This window comes from Periophthalmus magnuspinnatus, chromosome 24 (assembly GCF_009829125.3).
Source record: "Periophthalmus magnuspinnatus isolate fPerMag1 chromosome 24, fPerMag1.2.pri, whole genome shotgun sequence".
Taxonomy (NCBI): domain Eukaryota; kingdom Metazoa; phylum Chordata; class Actinopteri; order Gobiiformes; family Gobiidae; genus Periophthalmus; species Periophthalmus magnuspinnatus.
Genome location: NC_047149.1, coordinates 4,723,045 through 4,743,562, shown reverse-complemented (window position 1 = coordinate 4,743,562; position 20,518 = coordinate 4,723,045). Strand labels below are relative to the sequence as shown.

Here is a 20,518-nt window from a genome sequence, read left to right as displayed (position 1 = left end):
ACCGTCAACCTTATAGGTGCTGTAGGTGTTTTTCATTGGCTGTATACAATTTCAGCCAATGTAGTTGAGAAATATTTGCTTTTACCCATAACAGATCACATAGCTAACCTGCTAGCTGCCTCGTTCCAAATAGGAAGTGATCATGGGCGCGTTTCCGGCTCCATCGACTCTGGTTCACTTTACATTTAAAGATGGTCACCTCTCTCTCTGTAACTGCTGTGAGCCTCATCATTTTGGTTACCTCTGCTCACTGTGGCTCGTGCTGGTCGAGCTCTGAAGTCGGCGTGCTCAACGTTTGATGCTTAAATCTGCTTCTACTCTGCTTTCATACAAACATCCAACCCTGCGCTCGGTGGTCACGTCCCCCCCTCCCCTTTTTTGATGGCAACTTCAACTGTGAGTCTGAGCTCAGAATACACCACCTTATGGGAGGAGATCGAACTCTTTCTATCTTGCTGGATTTAATAACTTCACTACGAACTTTGAAACTCAGACTGAAAGACTTTGCCTTTACACACACACACACGCACACCCTCCCCCCCATACACACACCCGTGCACACACACACACACACGCACACACACACACTTGCTGATCTCATGGGTCTGATTTCACACTGAACTGAAGTTGTTTATTTTTGTTTTGTTCTCATTCTCAATTGATTGTTATATCTGCATTATTATAATTCATACCTCACTATTATACATTTTAATTATTATTATTATTGCACATTAATATACACATAGAAACTCTTATCAGAATACTATAATATAACTATTCATATAACCAACTTTATTGTGTGTCTTTCATTCACTTCTCTTTTGGCTCCTTATTGAATCTACTTCTGAAATATTACTTACCTTTTGCAGTCAGTCTGCCCCGCCTACAACGAGTTACATGTTGCTAAGCGCCCGCTCCGTGCTAAACCAGCAGTGTGTGCAGGAAGAGGCGTTACTTTCAACAGCCTTACTCCAGATTGGCCCTTTCGTTGCTATGATACTTGTGATTGGAATTCCAAATGTGGAACTTGGCTCCAAATTCGACCCTGTAATCTCTTGCCTTGACAAGCTTCATTTGACTGGAACTGAACGCTGGAGTGACGTCAGACTCAGTCCATGTTTTTATACAGTCTATGGTACAGATATGTTGTAAAAAGTCTGACTCAGATTTTTCACCTTGTGCTACAAAGCTGCAAACATGCATATTTTTAAAAGCGTCAATTTCCACCAGAAACATCCAGCAACACCAGCCTCTGTATATTCTCACATTTAAACACCAAACGGTTTTATATTGCTTATATAATCATTGTTCTGATGAAGTACACTTTAAAACTATACAAAAGTTAACAAGAGACGATTTTAAATCATGAGGCTCTGCATTGCTGTTCCCGAAGACCTCAGTGTGAAATAAAAACCAAAGCCAAAATAACTATTTATCTTTAATCAGGAGTGCAGATCACTACTTTGTTACATGAGTTGACTCATGTCACATCAGTTCACACAGTTTTTTCTCCTCTACAAGCCTCATTAGGCATTAAACTGTTGAACAATAAAGTTTCCACATCCCTGTGTTCTAGTGACACAAAGTGAAAGTTCACAGTCACTGAGCCCAACTATAAAAGCAACAACACTAAAAACATCTATTAGAAGTAATCTGATAAAGTGTGTGCGTGGTGTATTTGCAAAGAAGATAGACTTGGTTTGTAATTTTGTGGGAGGATGGTGGAGTGGCAGAGCACCAGCAGAGCCCTGTGTGGTGTGTACAGGAGATGTGGAACCGCTTATTCATTACATCAGGTGTGTCAGTACTGTAACCATCATGTTTGTGATTGTGGACACGGTGTTTGTAAAGTTTTGTCAGAGCGTGTGGTTTTGGCTGGACAGCAAAGTGAGTGTGACGTCACCCATAGAGTTCAGATCCAGTCAAATGAAGCTCATCGAGGCTAGAGCAGTTATAGGGGCCGATTTGGAGCCGAGATCCATATTTGAAATTCCGACCATGAGTATCATAGCAACCAAAGAGCCAGGCTGTTGAAAATAACACCCCTTCCCGCCCGCACCACTAGTTTAGCATGGAAGGAGTGCTTAGCAACACTGTCAATCAAACTTGTTACTAACGACATTGGGGACAGAATGCACCTAATTTCTCTGATATTAATGTTCATATCTTGATTTATGAACAGAATAGTGAAATAAAAACAACAGGATCATGTAGTGCTGGTTAATGTGAACATTTTAAGACCAAAATAAAGAGTCTGACAGCAGCAGTTACAGAGAGATACAGTTTTTCAATGTAAAGTGAATTGGAGTCAATGGAGCCGAAAGCACGCCCATGATCTCTCCTTATTTGAACCGGGGCAGCTAGCAGGTTAGCTATGTCCATTTATGTATACAGTCTGTGGTTATACTATTGTGTCATCTCACATGTCCTAAAAAGTCCCAGAGTAGCGCAGAGAGGCAGAATACATTTATTTCCCACCAGTCAGTCCAGGACCCGGTGACTTGAAAACTCAACACTGCACGTTTGTATCGCCCATTCAAACCTCACTATGTTCCCACACAAGGAGGTTTAAATAGGAGCTAAGAAGGACAGCACTGACAGGGAGCTGGCTGAGATAAAATGAGCCGTAGCTAACCACAAAGAAATGCCAACAATGAACTGCAGGTGTCCTTTCTAAGACTATGTAGGGCATGAAACATTCCACAAAGACTACTGTGCACTGCCTTTATCCAAGTGGACAGCGGGTCACTCTGGGTAATGTAGTTTTCCTCTTCCCTGTTGCTCATTGCATTGGAAGCCACAGCACACAGCACACTTTAGCACCTGAGGACTGGGGCTGGGGTATTGATTTGTGAATGAACCTGACAGCTTACACTCTGCTCCCAGCTCACTGTCCCACTGCTGTTTTATCACTACAGAGGGAGCCATTTTGTTTTATGCTCATTTGAACACTGGAACGATCACAGCTGTGCTTTGACCTCAGGGGGACACCGTGATTCAGTAAAACCACTCCTGGAATAGCCGCAGTTACATAGCTGTGATGGAATGTAACGAAGTAAAAAAGTAAAAGTACGTAACTAAAAAAATAGGCATCTCTACTTTACTTTGATTCAGTATGTAACTTTCTGGAGGTCGCTTGCATGATTCCATGGAAATAGAAAGTTAAAGCCATACTTCAGATGATTCTCGATGGAAATAGATCTGTGGAAAGGTATGACATGTCCACGGAAACAAGCAGGAGACCCTTTGCCAGACCAAATAAAGAGCAGGTTTGTGGAGATGCAAGCCCGCTCACAGTAACGGCTATGTTTTGGCTGTACGTACATTTTTACAGTGGATACTTTTTTACTTTTACTTCACTACATTTGAGAGTAGGTATCTATACTTACGCTCCACTACATTTTTCAACTGGACTGAAACAGTTCAAACAGCACAAAACGTGAACCAAGCATCAAATGAACCACAAAAGGGCAGAAATATCACAGTATATCCATCTTTGGGAGATTACAGCAGATGTTTCTGTCAATTTTTTAGGTCAGTTTTATTAGTTATAATTAGAGACGATATGCTCTATATTGTAATTTGCATATTACCCAGACTACAGGACACAGAAGATGGACACTCTTGTTCTGAGGACTATTAGGACCAACCCCAATTCTCTTTTGTACTCCTACTCCTTCCACTTAGCCCTACCCCTTCCCTTGTGCCCTTGTTATGTCTGTTTATTTTTCTATTTATTCTAATTAAGCTCAGAGCTGTGTGCTGTCATTTATGAATGTCTTGATTAGGATTTAATGATCATTATAATATAGTTATAGAGTCTAATATTATGTGCTACCTTAGGCTGTATTATTTTATTATATAGGCTAATATATATCATAGGGGCTATATTTAGGCCACATTATGTATTCATAATCATTTTGCCTACTGTATTGATTGGTTACGATGCTATAGGCTGCTTTTCTTTACCGTATTTTCCTGGCTATACGTCGCTCTGGAGTATAAGTCGCACCAGTCGAAAAAATTAATAATAATGAAGAAAAAAACATACATAAATCGTATTGGACTATAACTTCCATTTTTTGGGGAAATGTATTTTACAAAATCTGAGTCCAAGAACAGACATTTTATCTTTAAAGGCAAATTATTATAATAACAACAAATTATAACAACAACAACAGGCTGAATATCAGTACAGCGCACTAATGTAACACATTTGTATTTATTCAGCTACATGAAGCATAGACAGAACTGAACGCGTGTCTGGTTTGTTAACGTAAGAGATTAACAGTTAATCAGAAAACTAAGCATAAAAACCAAGCTAACAAATTTACTCTGGATCTCACTCCTAATCTAAATCCACTGAATTCTTCATTCTCAGTGTCGCTTCTGAACAACTCCACCTGTTCCAGAGGTAGATGAAGCGCCACTTCCTCTTCCTTGTGCTTGTCATCAGACTCATTTTTCTTTTAGGGGAGCATTTTTGTTTAGTCTTTCTCAGATATCTTTTAAATTACCGTAATGTTTAAACTTTAAATTTTCAATGGTACAGGAGTAGATACTGGTACAACATCCTAGAGTGCCCTCGCACAGTCGTCAGTGTGACAATAACGAAGATGTGAAATGATATACTTTAATAATTTCACATATAAGTCGCATTTGAGTATAAGACGCACCCCTGGCCAAATTATCAAAAAATGTGCTACTTAGTCCGGAAAATATGTCAGTTAAACGAGTTAAATGGCAAGACAAGGCAGTGTTTATATCATCACATGTTTCCATCTCTGCTTTATCGCTTCGTCTCTCTGCTCCTCTGTCCATGTGTCTGTGTTGAAGTTGTATTCTTGCTTCATTAATGCATTAATCTAAAGTCATTTTCTCTGACCACTTTCAATTCTCTGCTCACTTTTTGTAAAATTCTAATCCTAAGGTGATCAAAAGCATGTTGAAAAGAGAAATAAAGCCACAAGAATGCATCATATTGTTCTTAAAGAGTGAGACATCGTCAGACTGGTCATACTTGTGTCCGTGCTTAGAAAACCAAAGGCTCTGACCTGTCCCTGTGCTGTCGTCGTACACCACCGTCACCGTCCTCCACCTGAAGAAGTGCACCAGGTCTAGGATGGCGCGGGACAGCGAGGAGAAGTCGGGGAACAGGCTGACGTAGTATGAGTCGCGGTTGTCCGATACCTGATGTTTCCAGCGCGTCTGGATGTGAGGCACACCCAGAGCATTACAGATGGACTGCACCGCATTGGCCGAGGAGCTGTGGGAGGGGCCGAAGATGGCGGCCACACCCAGGGACAGCTGGTCACATGCTGAGGACAGAGGACAGAGGTTATCATGACCACTGGGTCGAAAGTATGGTGTGTCAGGATACACCAATCCTGACAACTTAGACTACTACGAGCACCAAAGATGTATGATTAAACCAGGGTTCTGAACAATGTAATGACCATGTCCATATATATGTTGTTTTCTTCTCCCACAGGGTTGGTTATGAGACGTGATGAGCATGCTCACTTGTGCTCATGTGCTCAGATGTTGGATGAAAAACTTGACACTGTGATAAAAAGGTTAACTTGTTGAAAGCTGGCACCTTGTGAGTTGAGACTTTTTACAGACAGTATTACTTTTTTTTTTTTTTTTTTTTGATGGCAGAAATCCTTTTTGGCTTTTCAAAATCGAGTCACACAGACAGGAGAGAGGGGGTGTACCTCCAGGTCTAAAAATACTCCCTTGAAGGTCCTATATTACACAAAACTGACTCTGAGCTTTAATCCATGTTATACTGTTGTTACCTCATCAAAAACACCTGGATTGAGTAATCCTTTATTAGTCTGTCGACATCTCTAAAGCTCAAAATGCTCTGTTCCACCTTGTGATGTCAAGACAGCTATCTCTACTTTTTGTTCAGGCAAGACAAGACAAGTTTATTTGTATAGCACAAATTATACACAAAGTAATTCAAAGTGCTTTACAGAATAAGAAAGACATTAAAATCACAATATAACAAATCAACACATAAATAATCACAAATAATCATCATAAAATGAACATTACAAGAGGAAAGTTCAGACTAAAAACCTTTCAGTCATATGCACAGCTAAACAGAACCATTTTGAGCCTGGATTTAAACATTGTCAAAGTCGAGGCTTGTCTCACATCTTCAGGAAGACTGTTCCAGGTTTTAGCTGCAGAAAACTGAAACACTGATTCTCAACGTTTAGTCCTGACTCTGGGACCAGCAGGAGGCCGGTCCCTGAAGTCCTCAGAGCTGCTTTAAAGTCTATTCTCTGAGCCACAGGAGCCAGAGACCTGAGCACAGGACACATGTGTGAAGTACTTCCTGGTTCTAGTCAGGACCCGAGCAGCAGTGTTCTGGGTGTACTGTTCTGTCTTAAGGCTTGTTTGGAGAGGCCAGTGAGTAGGACGTTACAGTCATCTAACCTACTGGAGACAAATGCATGGATAAGTCAGTAGAGATAGGCTAATCCAACTGATTCTAGTAAAAACACAATGGAGCACTTCCTGTATCACATGACATCACAAGATGAAGGATGGAGTGTGTGAGAGAAAAACTGACCTTAAAACTGCAGGGTTTGTGTGTTTGTGTGAATGAAAGAAAACACAACTCAAAGTCTGTTTCTGATGGGGAAACAACATTAGAACATAAATCAGAAAAAAGGGCCCTTTAAAGATCGGGTACCTGATTTTCAAACTGTGAAAGGAGGAAGTATATAGATATTTAAATTGGTCTCATTAGTTCATAGCTCCAGGTATGATCCAGTAAAAGAAAAAAAAAAATTCTGTCACTCAAGTGAAGACGTTTCGCTGCTCATCCAGCTGCTTCTTCAGTTCTTCAGAACTTCAGAACAGTTGAAAGATTTTAGTTTTTCTTTTACCAAGTGGTGGTATGACCTTTTCTTCTGCACAGAATCTTACATCTTTGCTAACAACTAAAGAGGGTTCAAATAGGGCCTGGGAGAGATCACTAAAATATTCAAACATACATGGATGACACGGAAAAACCTCAACATGCCTGAATGTTTCTGATGAGGGAACAACATTATACCACGGTAGAAACTTTATTGTTAATACCAGCTCTGTGTTGCTGTTATGTCACTGCCTCCTTCACATATACAGCTCTGAACAACTTTTCCTAAATCATACAGTGAAAGTTCTACTACAGTACTCCGTATGCAGCCCTGTTCATAACCCATTCTACAGAACAAACAGAATGTCACTGATATTATTTATTTACTCAACATAAACATAAAATTGTATTCTTAAACACTGTCTTCTCTGTTTAAATGTAGCAGAATTACGTCTTTATGGAAGTACACCATGTTTAACCTTAATCGCGCCGTGCCCACTGACATTGGAGTAGTGAATCGACTAAAAAGGGTGCGTGGCAAAAGCTCTCAGAACTATTATGTATATGTGTGTGTCTGACCCAAACTGTACTCACAAGACTACACCTGCAGGGGGAGTTCATGCAGAAACTACTATTTATCTAGAAACAAGTACAAGTAGAAATGTATTTGTCAAGATCCCAGTCTATCCCTGTTTCTCTGTGCTGTCTTCCCTCCTTCCTTCTCTGTCCTTGCCTAGAGCTGGGTGGAGACTCTGGCACCACCCACTACACACCTGCAGCCCATGAGCAATTAAGCCTGTACCTCGGGAGTACAAAAGGACTGAGGATCCAACACATGTCGCCAGATCGTCCGTGTATTCCCCGTGGTACAGTTCCACTTGGCTCAGTCTAGTTTTTGTGTGTATGATCTCAGTACTCAGCTGGTTATTCTCGTTTTCCACCAGAACTGACCTGCACCTCCGCCTCCGACCCAGCTCTCCACGACCAGTGCACACACCTCAGCCTCTGACCCCGCTACCTACGACCCCGCTCTCCACTATCTGCTCCATCAATCTACATTTACATTTCCGTGCTTGTAAATAAAACTCTGTTCAACTTTTTACCCCGAGTCTGAATCTTTGATCCACCCAGACGTTATGACAGTATTTATATAAAGACAAATTAAACTTGTGAATCATGAGTTTAATCTGACTTTTTACAGACAAATACCAAAACATATCAAATCTTCAGCTAGCTCACACACTTCTCCTTTCTGCTGTTGACCAATATAAGTCCTCATTATCCAAATAAAAGGATTAGTGTCAGGATTCATGTTTTTCCCTGCGTTCTCCTGTGCTTTTGTGTCTCTGAGTGCTTGGAGCCGGGCGGAGAGTCTGGCACCACCTTCACCAACGGTCTCCACCACTACTCACCTGCAGCCCATTGAGAATAACCCAAGATATTTCATTCAAATTGCAATTATGATTCATTTCTGTTTAACCTTGCAGTGTTACTCCCACTCTTTCACATCTATCATCTGAATGACTGCTAGACTTCATGTGACAAGACGGGCTTTCGTCATGGGCCTCCCGGCTTGAAGAACGGAACAGCGTCTGAGAAGTTGAGCAGGTTGAACCCCTATGGACCAAATAACTTGCGAGTGTACCTTGCACCTCACCTTTCCTGGAGGCCTCAAAGCTGTCGAAGATGTTGATTCTCTGGATGTCATATGTGAGCGTGGTGTTGGGCAGCAGCGTGCGGTTTCTGTTGATGGTGTTCAGGGCGAACTTGAAGGCCAGCTCCTCGGCTCCGGACGGCCCGCTCTCTGTCGACTCGAATATCCCACCTGAGGAGACGCACAGAAGAGGAGAAACGCTTAGCTACAGCTGTACGGTGGGATTCACGAGAGGGAATAATTTGACATCCTATTTATTGTGCTATCTACTGTATGTATTTGTTTTCTATGAACTTTCTATGAACACAGATAAAACATAATAGTTTTGTTGACTGATGGTTTCACTGTAGACCTGAGCAATACCTGAAATGTCGGTATTGATCAATCCAGTATTGCAATATTGATACTGATGCCATTTACTTGCTACTATTTACTTGGTTTAGCATCAAAACATGGTTCGCAACTACATGCGGCACTACGTTACTTTTACTTTCAGTTTGTTTTGTTAATTATTCTGCTGTCTTCCACTTGGCTTTTAAGTCTGGGTCACACCGCTGCAACATAGGCATAACTTGGGAATCATAGTAACAGTATTGCAAACAGTATATCGAATCTGTGTTTTTTTTTTTTCTCTGCCAAATGAAGCAGGACATTTATACTGTTTGTCTCATTCCTCAAACTGTGTATCGCTCACTCCAACAGGTAAAGCTTTGAACAGGTATAATAACCTTGGAACAACATTCATTTTTGCCAAATTCTTAAGCTTTTCCATACTGTGCTGGGAGCTAGTACCCTCCAAACGGGGAAGTATGTTTCACTCAAGTCCGCCAGCTACTGCTTGAGTCTTGTCCTTAGTTACTTGTTCTGTTAAATGCAGAGAACATCTTATGGTCACATTTTTATATAGTACTTTTCCACCATTAAGGAACTCAAGGAACCACACACATATACAGTCTAACACCAGTGTACACAGACACTAGGGGTACAGGGGGTTAAGTGTCTGGCCCAAGGACACAACAGGCTTCATCTGTGGGAGCTGGAATTGCACCGCCAACCTGTGAGTCAGTGGATCTGACCGCTCAACCAGTGATGTGTATGTCAAGAGTGGGATACGAACTACCAACCTTTGGATCAGTGGACAAACACACTACTGACTGAGTTACTTTTTGCTGGATAAAAAACATATTAAATCAGGTAAATGATTATCTACGTGCCAGAATTGCCGTAAATAATTTATAGTCTAATTTTAGCACAGTAGCACAGCATGACTTTTAAATGATGTATTTCTTACATAATTACATTCTCAAAGAACACTTGTTTCACACATTCATTTCTGCTGTACTTTTTTTTTTTTTACTCCGTCTGCAGCTGTGTCAAGACTCGTGGATCTCCCCTGATCACCACAGTGTGCACAGTCCTCACACGCTCCACATGAATACTACGGGATACTCTGGTGGGATTTGCCAACCTGGTTAAAAAGATTTGTCAACCTGGTTAAAAAAATAATAATAAATAAAAAACTGGCATAAACTTCAGCATCTTCTCTGTCAGTATAAATATGAATTAATTTATTATTGTGTCTTGCATACAAATATTCTCAGCCCTTTCAAGAGCTGCTAATACACCATTAATGCAATACCAGGGAGATGGAACAGTTCTCGTTCTGGAAGTATATTTTCCATTAATTTTTCCCACAGGCTTGACTCGAAATATTCTAATATTAAGAGTTCAAAGACATCACGGAGAAATTTAAAACAGTGACTCATGGTAGAGGGGGGTTCTGCTTGCATCCATATAAGGCTCTAAATGGACATGTTAAGTGTGCACACCCATTAGATAGCCATAGAGTAGTTGTTTTAAGTCCAAAAAGCAAGATTTTGCTAAATGTTTTAGTAACTCTGCAGTTACTTTCAGTTAAGTTAAGTTTCAGAAACAGATATGAAGGTGGAGAAGTTCAACTATCTAGGGGTCTTGTTCACGAGTGAGGGAAGGATGGAGTGTGAGATTGACAGGCGGATCGGTGCAGCGTCTGCAGTGATGCTGGGCGCTCCCTTAGAGATAGGGTGAGGAGCTCAGTCACACTGGAGGAGTCAGTTGAGGTGGCTCAGGCCTCTGTTCAGGATGCCTCCTGGACACCTGCCTGTTCCAGGCATGTCCCACCGGGAGGAGGCCCTGGGGAAGACCCAGGACAAGCTGGAGGGACTATGTCTCTCGGCTGGCCTGGGAACGCCTTGGGGTCCCAGTGGAGGAGCTGGAGGACGTGTCTAGTGTGAGGGACACTGCTTAGATTGCTGCCCCCCGCGACCCGGCCCCAGATGAGAGGAAAAAGATGGATGGATGGATGGTTAGGCCTCATGGTCAATAGTTACCACAGAGCTGATTCTGGGCCTGGGGGTGAGTGGTCACTGTTGAGCTCTATAGGTCAGTTGCCAGACGTCCATTTGAATGTCCAAACACAAATGGACTTTTAATAAACAAATCTGAGGCTTCTTCCAGACTTTAAATGCCAACTTATAAAGAGCAGAATTACACAACCATGTCATCTCGCTGTCATCATTACACCAGAACACATCATCAGGAGAACATTTCATCAAACACGGATTCAGAAATACATAAAATACATCATAAAAAGGTTGATACAACAAAAATCAGCTTTACTCCACTTTGTATTATATTATATTTGTACATATAATTTAAAAATAGCTTCAGAAAGTGGTAGCAAACATTTTCTGTCATTAGATTAATACAACAACTTTGTGGAGCCAACTTTCCACATTAAAAGTTCACATTAGTCACACAACAACACAATAATCTCATACATAACTGACACGGCTCTAAATTAGCCTGTTTAGTGCCAGTGTCATCTCCTGTAATTATCTCCATTATAACCGTATGGAAGCATATCCCCACTGCGTTTCTTCATCTTTTCTTATACACTTGCACTTCTCACGCAGAGGAGAGACAAACCGCTGCTCCCTCCACACGACCCAGCTCAATCAAACACAAAAGAGACTCCGACTTAAGTAAGCCAATTACCCCTGAAGAGAAACTATTCATAATGTCTTATTAATGCTAATCCAGGCTGCGCGCGGGGTTTGATTGACAGAACTGTATTTCTGCGTCTACAGCTAGACTTTCAACACCTTCAACGAGAATGTGGACTTTATGACACATTGTAAGAAAACTCAGGATTAAACCAGGATCACGTCCAAAACAAAAACAAACAAGCGTCAAATAAAGATATATCACGCCAGCTATGAGTTATAATGGTTTCCTTTATCATTAACTGTCATTGTGTCCTTGGGGATATGAATCTTGTGGATGTATTTTTTTTTAAATTTTAATGTTTTTATTGCACTGAAACACATAGAAAAAATGTCCTAATGCCTCGTTCACTCCGCACCTGGTCCAGCTACGACTTGCTTAGTTGTGGTGTGTCCCTAGTTTGTATATAAATGGATATAGCTAACCTGCTAGCCGCTGCGTTCCAAACATGAAGTGAGCATGAGCGCTCTTCCAGCTCTGTGATGGAAATGTAAGTATATCCATGTTGTTTCTTTAAACGCATTCGATCTATGTTAGTCTATCAGACCCAGACCAGATAAAAACGTGTGTGAAGGCTCCGTCTCCATCCCACAGGAAACTCGTTGTTGTTCTACGTGTCCAAATGTAAAAGTTCATCATCATATAGGTGCGTAACAAAAGTCACTCTGCTTAGAAATGTATGTAGCATTGTCATTCTGGTATAAATACGCAGATGCTCAGGGGATTTAGACTGGGGGACGGAGAAGGAGACACTGAGGACGTCAAAGTCTAGGACAGGTTTATTCTCTGCTATCTACTGTAACAAAGAATAAACCTTTTTCTATATTTCAAAACTCACCTGGCTTCGCAAATGGATTACTTTTCATCTAGAATTGTAATTTTTCCACAACAGGCTTCATTGACTCTGGCTCCAATTCATTTTACATTAGAAAACTGTCGTCCCTCTCTCTCTAACTGCTGCTGTCAGACTCATCATTTTGGTCTTAAAATGTTCGTATTAACTTGCTCTACATGATCGTGCTGTTTTCATTTCGCTATTGTGTCCGTAACTGAAGATATGAACATTAATAACAGAAAAATCAGGCGCCTTCTTTCCCTTCTATTCCACAGTATGCCATGAAACGTTTCTATCTTTATGGAGAATGTTCTGTAATAGTATGGTTTTATCTTTTATGTCTGTGAGATTAAACAGGGTTGAACCAGGACTAAACCGTATGTAAAATCAGGAAACGTAGCAGACATTTGACACCTTTCTTCCCATTTTGTCTTCTGGTTCATGCAATCAATAGTCTGCATTCATGTGTTAATGTGTGGACATGGGTGGGCGCAGGGGTTAATGCGGGACACCGTCTGACCTCCTCGCGCTCGGCTAATTGTCTGTAATTACATCAGTGAATGCTCTGAATGTAAACCACGCGGGGGTGAGAGAGGAGGTCCACGCGGGGTACTCATCGCGTTCACATGCACACACTACTCTCGGCGCACGCATTAGCTGATTTTGGTCTTGTTTCTCCAGAGAGGCAGTCAGACCACACTTGTCCCAGTCTGCTGCGGGTCAAAAAGCCAATTAGCTGCTACGTTCAAGGGCGTCTAGTAATGTAGCATTAGCTCTCAAACGTTGTAGGTAGAACGTCTTATAAAAACTGCTAGGATAGATATAACCGAACTTGCAAATATACATGTCAATTAGCTATGAGTTTCTATGCTTTTCTGTTGATGTCTTACTATAAGCTAAAGGTGCACTATGTAACTTTTTCTGGTGATCTTAGGCCTTCAGTGTCTTACAAGGCGCTTCAAACTAAATGCAGTATTATTTCCTTGAATGCTAAGCGGCATCTAGTTATTTAGCATTAGCGCTAATTTTGTTTGCTATAATTGCTAATAACATCTGCTATCTTTTAACCAAACTTGCAAATATACTTGTAGATAAGATATTTACTTTATATATAAGATAAGATAATATATAAAATGTCTTCTTTAAAGGGCTCATATTACACTATTTTCTGATCTATGTTATAATGTAGTTTCCTCATCACAAACAGACCTGTTCCACCTTGTGATGTCATCATGTGGTAATACAGGAAGTGCTCCACTGCGTTTTAAACCCCACACAGCTTCACTAGAATCATTTGGATCCCTTCAGCCGCGGAACAGCCCATCTCTATTGAACTAAAGGTAAAATGTAGCTGCTAACATGAAAACTACCACTTCATGACATCACAAGGTGGAATAGAGCATTGATGCTTTGGAGATGTAGAGAGACTAATAATAAAGGATTAATCAAACAAAATGTCGACCTTTTCACTTATGACATTTGTAATGATGTCTTGCTACAGATTAAAGGTGTGTTACAGTATATAACGTAACAATTCTGGCCAATTTTAAATGCAATAAGATGATAATTGATGATAATAACAGGCCAATAATGTAATAACTATTAGCAAGACATTATTACTAGAGGTGGCACGAGGTGTAGACTTTCATAGAGCGAAATTAACTCACTTGGCGCCGCTGCTGCCCAGAGTTACGCCGGTCGATGTGTTGGTACAAGCTGACGCCCTCTGGATTATTCATAATTTGCATTTTTTTGCGGGTTAATGCTAACGGCTATAGGAAAAAATACAGGGGTGTTCCAAATTCTTCCCACACTAGTTGCGAGTTGCTAAATGGACACTAGCATTAGCATCGAACGCCGCGTGTACAAATTATATGTCCATGGGGAAGAGGCACAATTTCCAGACGAGATGTGAGACTGGGTCCATGACAATGACACAAGGCGAGATTTTGAAATAATTTATAATAAACTAATAATTGTGCAATCTTGTTTGGAGTTTTGACCAAACTTTCTAAAGCTAGACCTATTTTTGGAACCACAGTTTCTTAAGAGATGTAACTTACGAACCGTTAATGTTTTTTGTCCCATCTAAAGTGTGCTATATAACTTTTCTGCTGGTCTCCATGGAGATATTAGGCCTATTCGTTTTCTGTGACCTTGAGTGTTTTGGAAGACGCCTCAACTAAAATGCATTATTATTTCCTTGTATGTTCCGCAGTGTGACATTAAATCTTATATCTGCCATGAATTCAACTAGACAGTAGTGAAGATATATATGTTTAAAGCTCCTATATTACACAAAACTGACTCTTGTGAGCGCCTCAAAAATATACCTGGAGTTGTGTTTCGTTTCATTCACACATGTCTGAGTAACTCTTTATGCTCTGTTCCACCTTGTGATGTCATGAAGTGGTAGTTTTCAAGTTAACAGCTCCTTTTACATTTAGTTCAGTAGAGATTGGTAATTTCAGGGCTGAAATGATCCAAATGATTCTAGTGAAGGTGTATGGAGTTTAAAAACACAGTGGAGCACTTCCTGTATTACCACATGATGACATCACAAGGTGGAACAGAGTGTATTCAGTTTGAGAGAAGGGTTTGTGTGTTAAACATGTGTGAATGAAACAAAACACAACTCCAGGTCTTTTTATAATGAGGAACATAGATCAGAACGCAGGGACAGATCCTCCACCAGAAAAAAGTTACATCGTGGATCTTTAATACATCAAGTGGAAGGACATCTCAATGTTATAATAAAACTCTGGACTTGGACTCTCCAGAACAAACAGTGAGTAAATCTCCTCACTGGACTGCACTTTCACCGCCGAAGATTTGTGCTCAGACCCGCTCCTCCGACTGCGCCCACAAATCACAGTTTAAACAGACGAGAGGAAGAACGGAGGGGTGAACGGAGGAGAGGAAAGGACTCGACAACCAACCAGAGACGAGGAAGTCCCTATAGCTCCACACGCCCTCTGCTTCAGACAGGACCATGGCATCCACAGAAAGGGCAGATAGGACACACTACAGGCAAAACTCATTTTTTCCTCTTTTTTTTTTGTTGTTTTTTTGGTCAGTTTGGTCTGTTAAACTACGCGCTTTCATGTGGAAACAACACAATTCTGCACTCTGCACCCAAAGATGTTTTAATATTTAATTTAATCAAGTTGCAGTTATAAAAGTTATATGGGACATTGTAACACCGAAGCCCGTTTCCTCACCATAGAAACAAAAGGATGAGCCCTTAAAGTAGCACCGACACACACCAAACTTTACAATCCTGGATTTAACAAAATTTTGATGAACTTTACAGAAGGATTTTTTTTTTTTTTTATGTCTAATTCCAAAGCTGATTTATTCAAGTTTAAAAAAAAGATTAGATTTTTCAGTCAGATCTAGTTTACTCAAAGGCTAAATAAATCCAAAATCCCCAGTGTAACGTATTGTGTCTAATATGACAACAACATGAAGCAAGAAATTTAAATATAGGGTTATCTATTTTTAAGTTTCAGTTCTCCCAAAATTGTCCAAATAGGAAGTGGTTATGTACGCACTTCTGGCTCCAATTCACTTTACATTGGAAAACTGTGTCCCCTCTCCATAACTGCTGCTGTCAGACTCGTCATTTTGGCCTTAAATGTTCGTATTAACCCACTCTACATGATCCTGGTGTTTTAATTTCATTATTGTGTTTGTAAATCAAGATATGAACATTAATAACAGACAAATCATGCTCCTACTTTACCCAAGGTCACTCAAGCTAGCGTTAGCAACAGGTTTGATTGACAGCGTTGCTAAGCACCCACTCCCTGCTAAATCAGCGGTGGAGGCAGGAAGAGGCTTTACTTTCAATAGCCTCACTCCGGATTGGCTCTTTGGTTGCTATGATACTCGCAGTCAGAATTTCAAATATGAAACTCAGCTCCAAATTAGCCGCTATAACTGCTCTAGCCCCTTTTTATATGATAACATTACATGATGAAAAACTTGTAATACATTTTGTTCTTACATTTCTGTAAGTAAACCACAGCAGAAGTTTCAAATTGATATCTCTAGATTTCAGATTTTTTCCTGTTCACCTGCAGTGTCTGGCCTCATTATACATTCGATTATAGACACACAGGAGAAATGAAAAGTGAGATGGGTTTTTCAAATAGGGGAGTAAAAATGGAGGAGAGTATGATGTAAAGCTGGAGCTGGGTCCTGGCAGACTGCGAGAAAAGAGCTGGCACATTTCAGAAAGTAATGTAATGTACATTTTTAATTATAAAATTATGATTTGCTCATGAATCTCTCAGGGGCTTGTAGACGTTTGTGGAGGGGACAGAGTTTCTTACAGCTTGAGATATTTTCATGGCTGTCTTCTCATTTATCCAAGTTTATCAGCCAGTATTGTCTCATAATTTTCTATTCTTTATTTTTGCTATTGAGCTGACTAAAATATTTAAATCAGACCTATTCTGCAAAGTCAACTTTTCAGACCTTTTGACGATGTTATGTTTGTTTCTTCTCATTGACACCCTGAAGTTGTATTTGGAGTGATTCATGTTTCATCTTTAATCGCTTATTTTCAAGACGCCATTTTGCAGATCAACCCATTTTCACCTTCTCCAGCACACGCCCACTGTGACGTACTTACTTTGTTCTCCAAGTTTATTTCCTTAATCAGTGATATGTGCAACGTAGTGTACTCATTTAGGTACAAATGAAAAGAAATCTCTCTTTTTGCTCTTGTGATATCCATAGGAAGGACCGACGACTGCATGGCACTTTGTTGTGATGACATTTACGGCGACGTCAGCTCCTATTGGACACTGCAGCTTTCAATGGATGTTTCTTTTATTAAGTCATTTTGGATGAATATTGTGATTTAAAGTTAGCTAATTACAACATAATGATCTGCGGGTGTCTTAGATTATAACTATAAAACAGACACAGGCACAATATGTCGTCTTTAACTCATTTTTGTTAATCATTGGTTAATAATAAACAACAACTTGCACTTTTAATGAAAACAAAAAAAAAATATATATATATATTTTTGCTATATCATCACAATGTGGCATTTACAGATAGGTTTTCTTTTCAGTTTTGAGCTGAACAAACAATATTCAACAGATTTTTGCAAATGATTCATGACAAATGTTTAGCAACACATTTTTCTAAACTTTTAACGGAATAAAAAATCTGATGTATTTCTTTGCCTTGACATCAGCACTCGTAAATCTCAGCATCCAGTACACACCGCTCTACAAACTGAAAAACTACGAACATTTGCAGCTTTCTGGTAAAAAGCATCTAAACGTAAGTGTGTGCCGCTTTCAGTGGCCTCTGCAATTTCAAGTACTACGTGACATAACACAGAACTGCTCTGATTACAGCCAGGTGTTTCTGTGGAGACCTGTTAGACCAATCACACTGTTCCTCATATCGTCAGACCCCACCCCTTCTCCCCCCTCACTCTCCCCTTTAGTCCTCCACGTACTGCCCTGTTTAGCAGCTCTGTTTGAAATGTGGTTGTGGGCGGAGTTAAGGTGTTTAGTCTTTAAGAACGCTCCAAAAGACTGTATTCGGAAGGCAGCCTCAAGAACGGCATAGAAAATAAACAAAAAATCATTCTTAAATCAGTGATGGAAGAAGTACTCAATTTTGTTACTTAAGTAATAGTATAAAAGTACCTGTTTACAAAATGTACTTAAAGATTAAAAAGTAAAAGTATTTCACGCTGATTTTCAGATCTAATAAAGCTTCAAATGAACTGATTTTCATACAGATTTGTGCCAAATTTTGTTCAACAGAAACATATGAATCAATATTTTGTCCTAGCTGTTTTTATTTGTATATTTTTATTTGCTCAAACTACGAATGTGTTAAAAAATAAACCTTCAGCCTTTTCAGCAGCTCTCAAACTATCACAAAAAATACTTCTGCATTTATCAGTTCAAATATGCAGTGGAGTAGAAAGTACAGATACTGCTCTCAAATGTAGTGAAGTAAAATAACCACTTTAAAATGTACTCAAGTAAAGTACAGATACCTAAAATGTATACTTAAGCACAGTACGTTACTACATTTACTTCGTTATGTTCCAGCACTGCTCGTAGACCAGCCGTTTGCTCAGGTCATTGCGATCGAGTCAAGGGGCCCATGAATGTACCCATCACGTCCGATTCTCTTCTCTGTCATAATACATAACCTCCCTGACCCGTAAACCGCACTAAAATCATACACACTCACATTCACGTCGCCCTATAGCGTTCAATTAGACCCCCCCCCCCCCCCCCCCGTGTTGGAGATGTGCGGCGTAAATCCTCCCCCGTCCACATGAGCCTAACGACGCGGAGCTGAGGCCGGGCGTGACGGATCGCCTCCATCGCGCCGACGTACACTGACTTACGAGCCGGAGCTGTGAGTTATGAGGAGGATAATCACCGGGACGACTAAACATGCGGAGGTGGAGGTGGGGTGGAGGGAGGGTGCGGGCAAATAGGTAAACAGGGAATACAACAGAGACATCATGACTGAGGCCAAAACCAGCACAGGGGGGAAGACATTCATTACAAGCAGGGCGGCCATAGCTTTCAGGGGGCCCTGAGCTGAATTTGTCTCTGGGGCCCCCGACAGCAGATGCCTCCTGCCTCAGCTGTTGGTGATTCACATTTGACACATTCTGACTCTGCTCTCATCACTTTGACCAGTTGTATTTGTGTTTATTTGAAAAACATCAGACTGAAAACATCCAGAACATCACAACTACCACAGTCACAACAACAGAACACAAACAGATAAGGAGGGGGCAAGATTTTTAAAATTCTAGAAATTTTTTCTTAGTTTCTGGTGGATTTTGATGTGTTCCGGTTGGCGACAGTGGTCTTACATTTACATTATGTCGGGTCCTTGCTCTGGTGTAAACACAGAGCTGCCCTCACCTCTGCCCAAAAACAAATGTAGCAGCAGCAGATATTTTGCTACTATAGATATAAAACTAATGTAATTGTTTTAGAGGGATATTTAGGCTGCTAGAAACACACCAGCCCCGTGTCCAATAAAACTTGATATGTTTTATTATTTTCAGTATAAATGTATGGGCTCTTGGGGGCCCCTGGTGGCCTCGCGGCCCTAAGCAGCTGCTTACTCTGCTTATAGGCTGGACCGGCCCTGATTACAGGTGCTCATCTTGCTGTAGATTTTTGGGAAAATTGCAGTTTTTGAATAGATTTAAAAACATGTATTTGGACTTTGTGATTATGTATAATTCCAACCATGTTTTGTAATTATCTAAATTTAAAATTATATGGCCCGAGGCTGCAGGTGAATGAGAAAAAAATCTTAAACCTAGAGATATCAATTTGAAACTTAATCTGTAGTTCACTCACATAAATGTAAGAACAAATGTTTCTCATCATGTATTGTGTTCATAAAAAAGTTTTATGTGTAAAAACAGACAAAACTGATCATTTTTGGGACATTCAAGACGGAAACATGAAAAGAGCCAGATTTAAGTGTTTTGCTTCATGTTGTTATATTAGATTAAAAAAAAGAAAAAAAAAAAAGAAAAACATACAGATATATTTAGCATTTGAACTAAATCTGACTGAAAATTTGCCTAAAAAAAAAAATCTAATTTCGCCTTTTTTAAAGTTTAAACTTGAATAAATCAGATACCAACAAATTATTCTGTAAGTTTCATCAAAATCTTTTCTAAGTCCAGGATTGTAAAGTTTGGTGTGTGTAGGCGCTACTTTAAGGGCTGATCTATATGTCCTTATGGGAGAAAATCCATTTGGAGAAAACTACCTTTGAAGTTACAATGTCCCATATAACTTTACGGCTGCAAGTGCACTAAATTAGATATTAAAACATCTTCCAGTGCAGAGTGGAGAAATGTGTTGTTTCCACATGAAAAGCTTATATGCTGGGAGACCAAACTGTCCAAAAAACAAAAATATGTTGTTGTGTTTCCCCTTATCTACTGAGACCAGCACAAGTCCCAGTCCCCCCAGTCCACCTCTGTCTCCCAGTCCACCTCTGTCTCCCAGTCCACCTCTGTCTCCCAGTCCACCTCTGTCTCCCAGTCCACCTCTGTCTCCCAGTCCACCTCTGTCTC

At 40.3% G+C, this 20,518-nt stretch overlaps 1 protein-coding gene across 1 annotated transcript in view; it reads right to left on the bottom strand.

Moving 5' to 3' along the window:
- Nucleotides 1-20,518, bottom strand: part of LOC117393207 (glutamate receptor ionotropic, kainate 2) — a 169,278-nt gene that overhangs the window by 108,124 nt on the left and 40,636 nt on the right. Inside the window, exons 2-3 of the mRNA XM_055232224.1 lie at nucleotides 8,535-8,702; nucleotides 5,055-5,318 (exon numbers count right to left, since the gene is read on the bottom strand). Of these exons, the coding sequence (XP_055088199.1) occupies nucleotides 5,055-5,318; nucleotides 8,535-8,702 (432 nt within the window). The remainder of the gene's footprint in view (nucleotides 1-5,054; nucleotides 5,319-8,534; nucleotides 8,703-20,518) is intronic.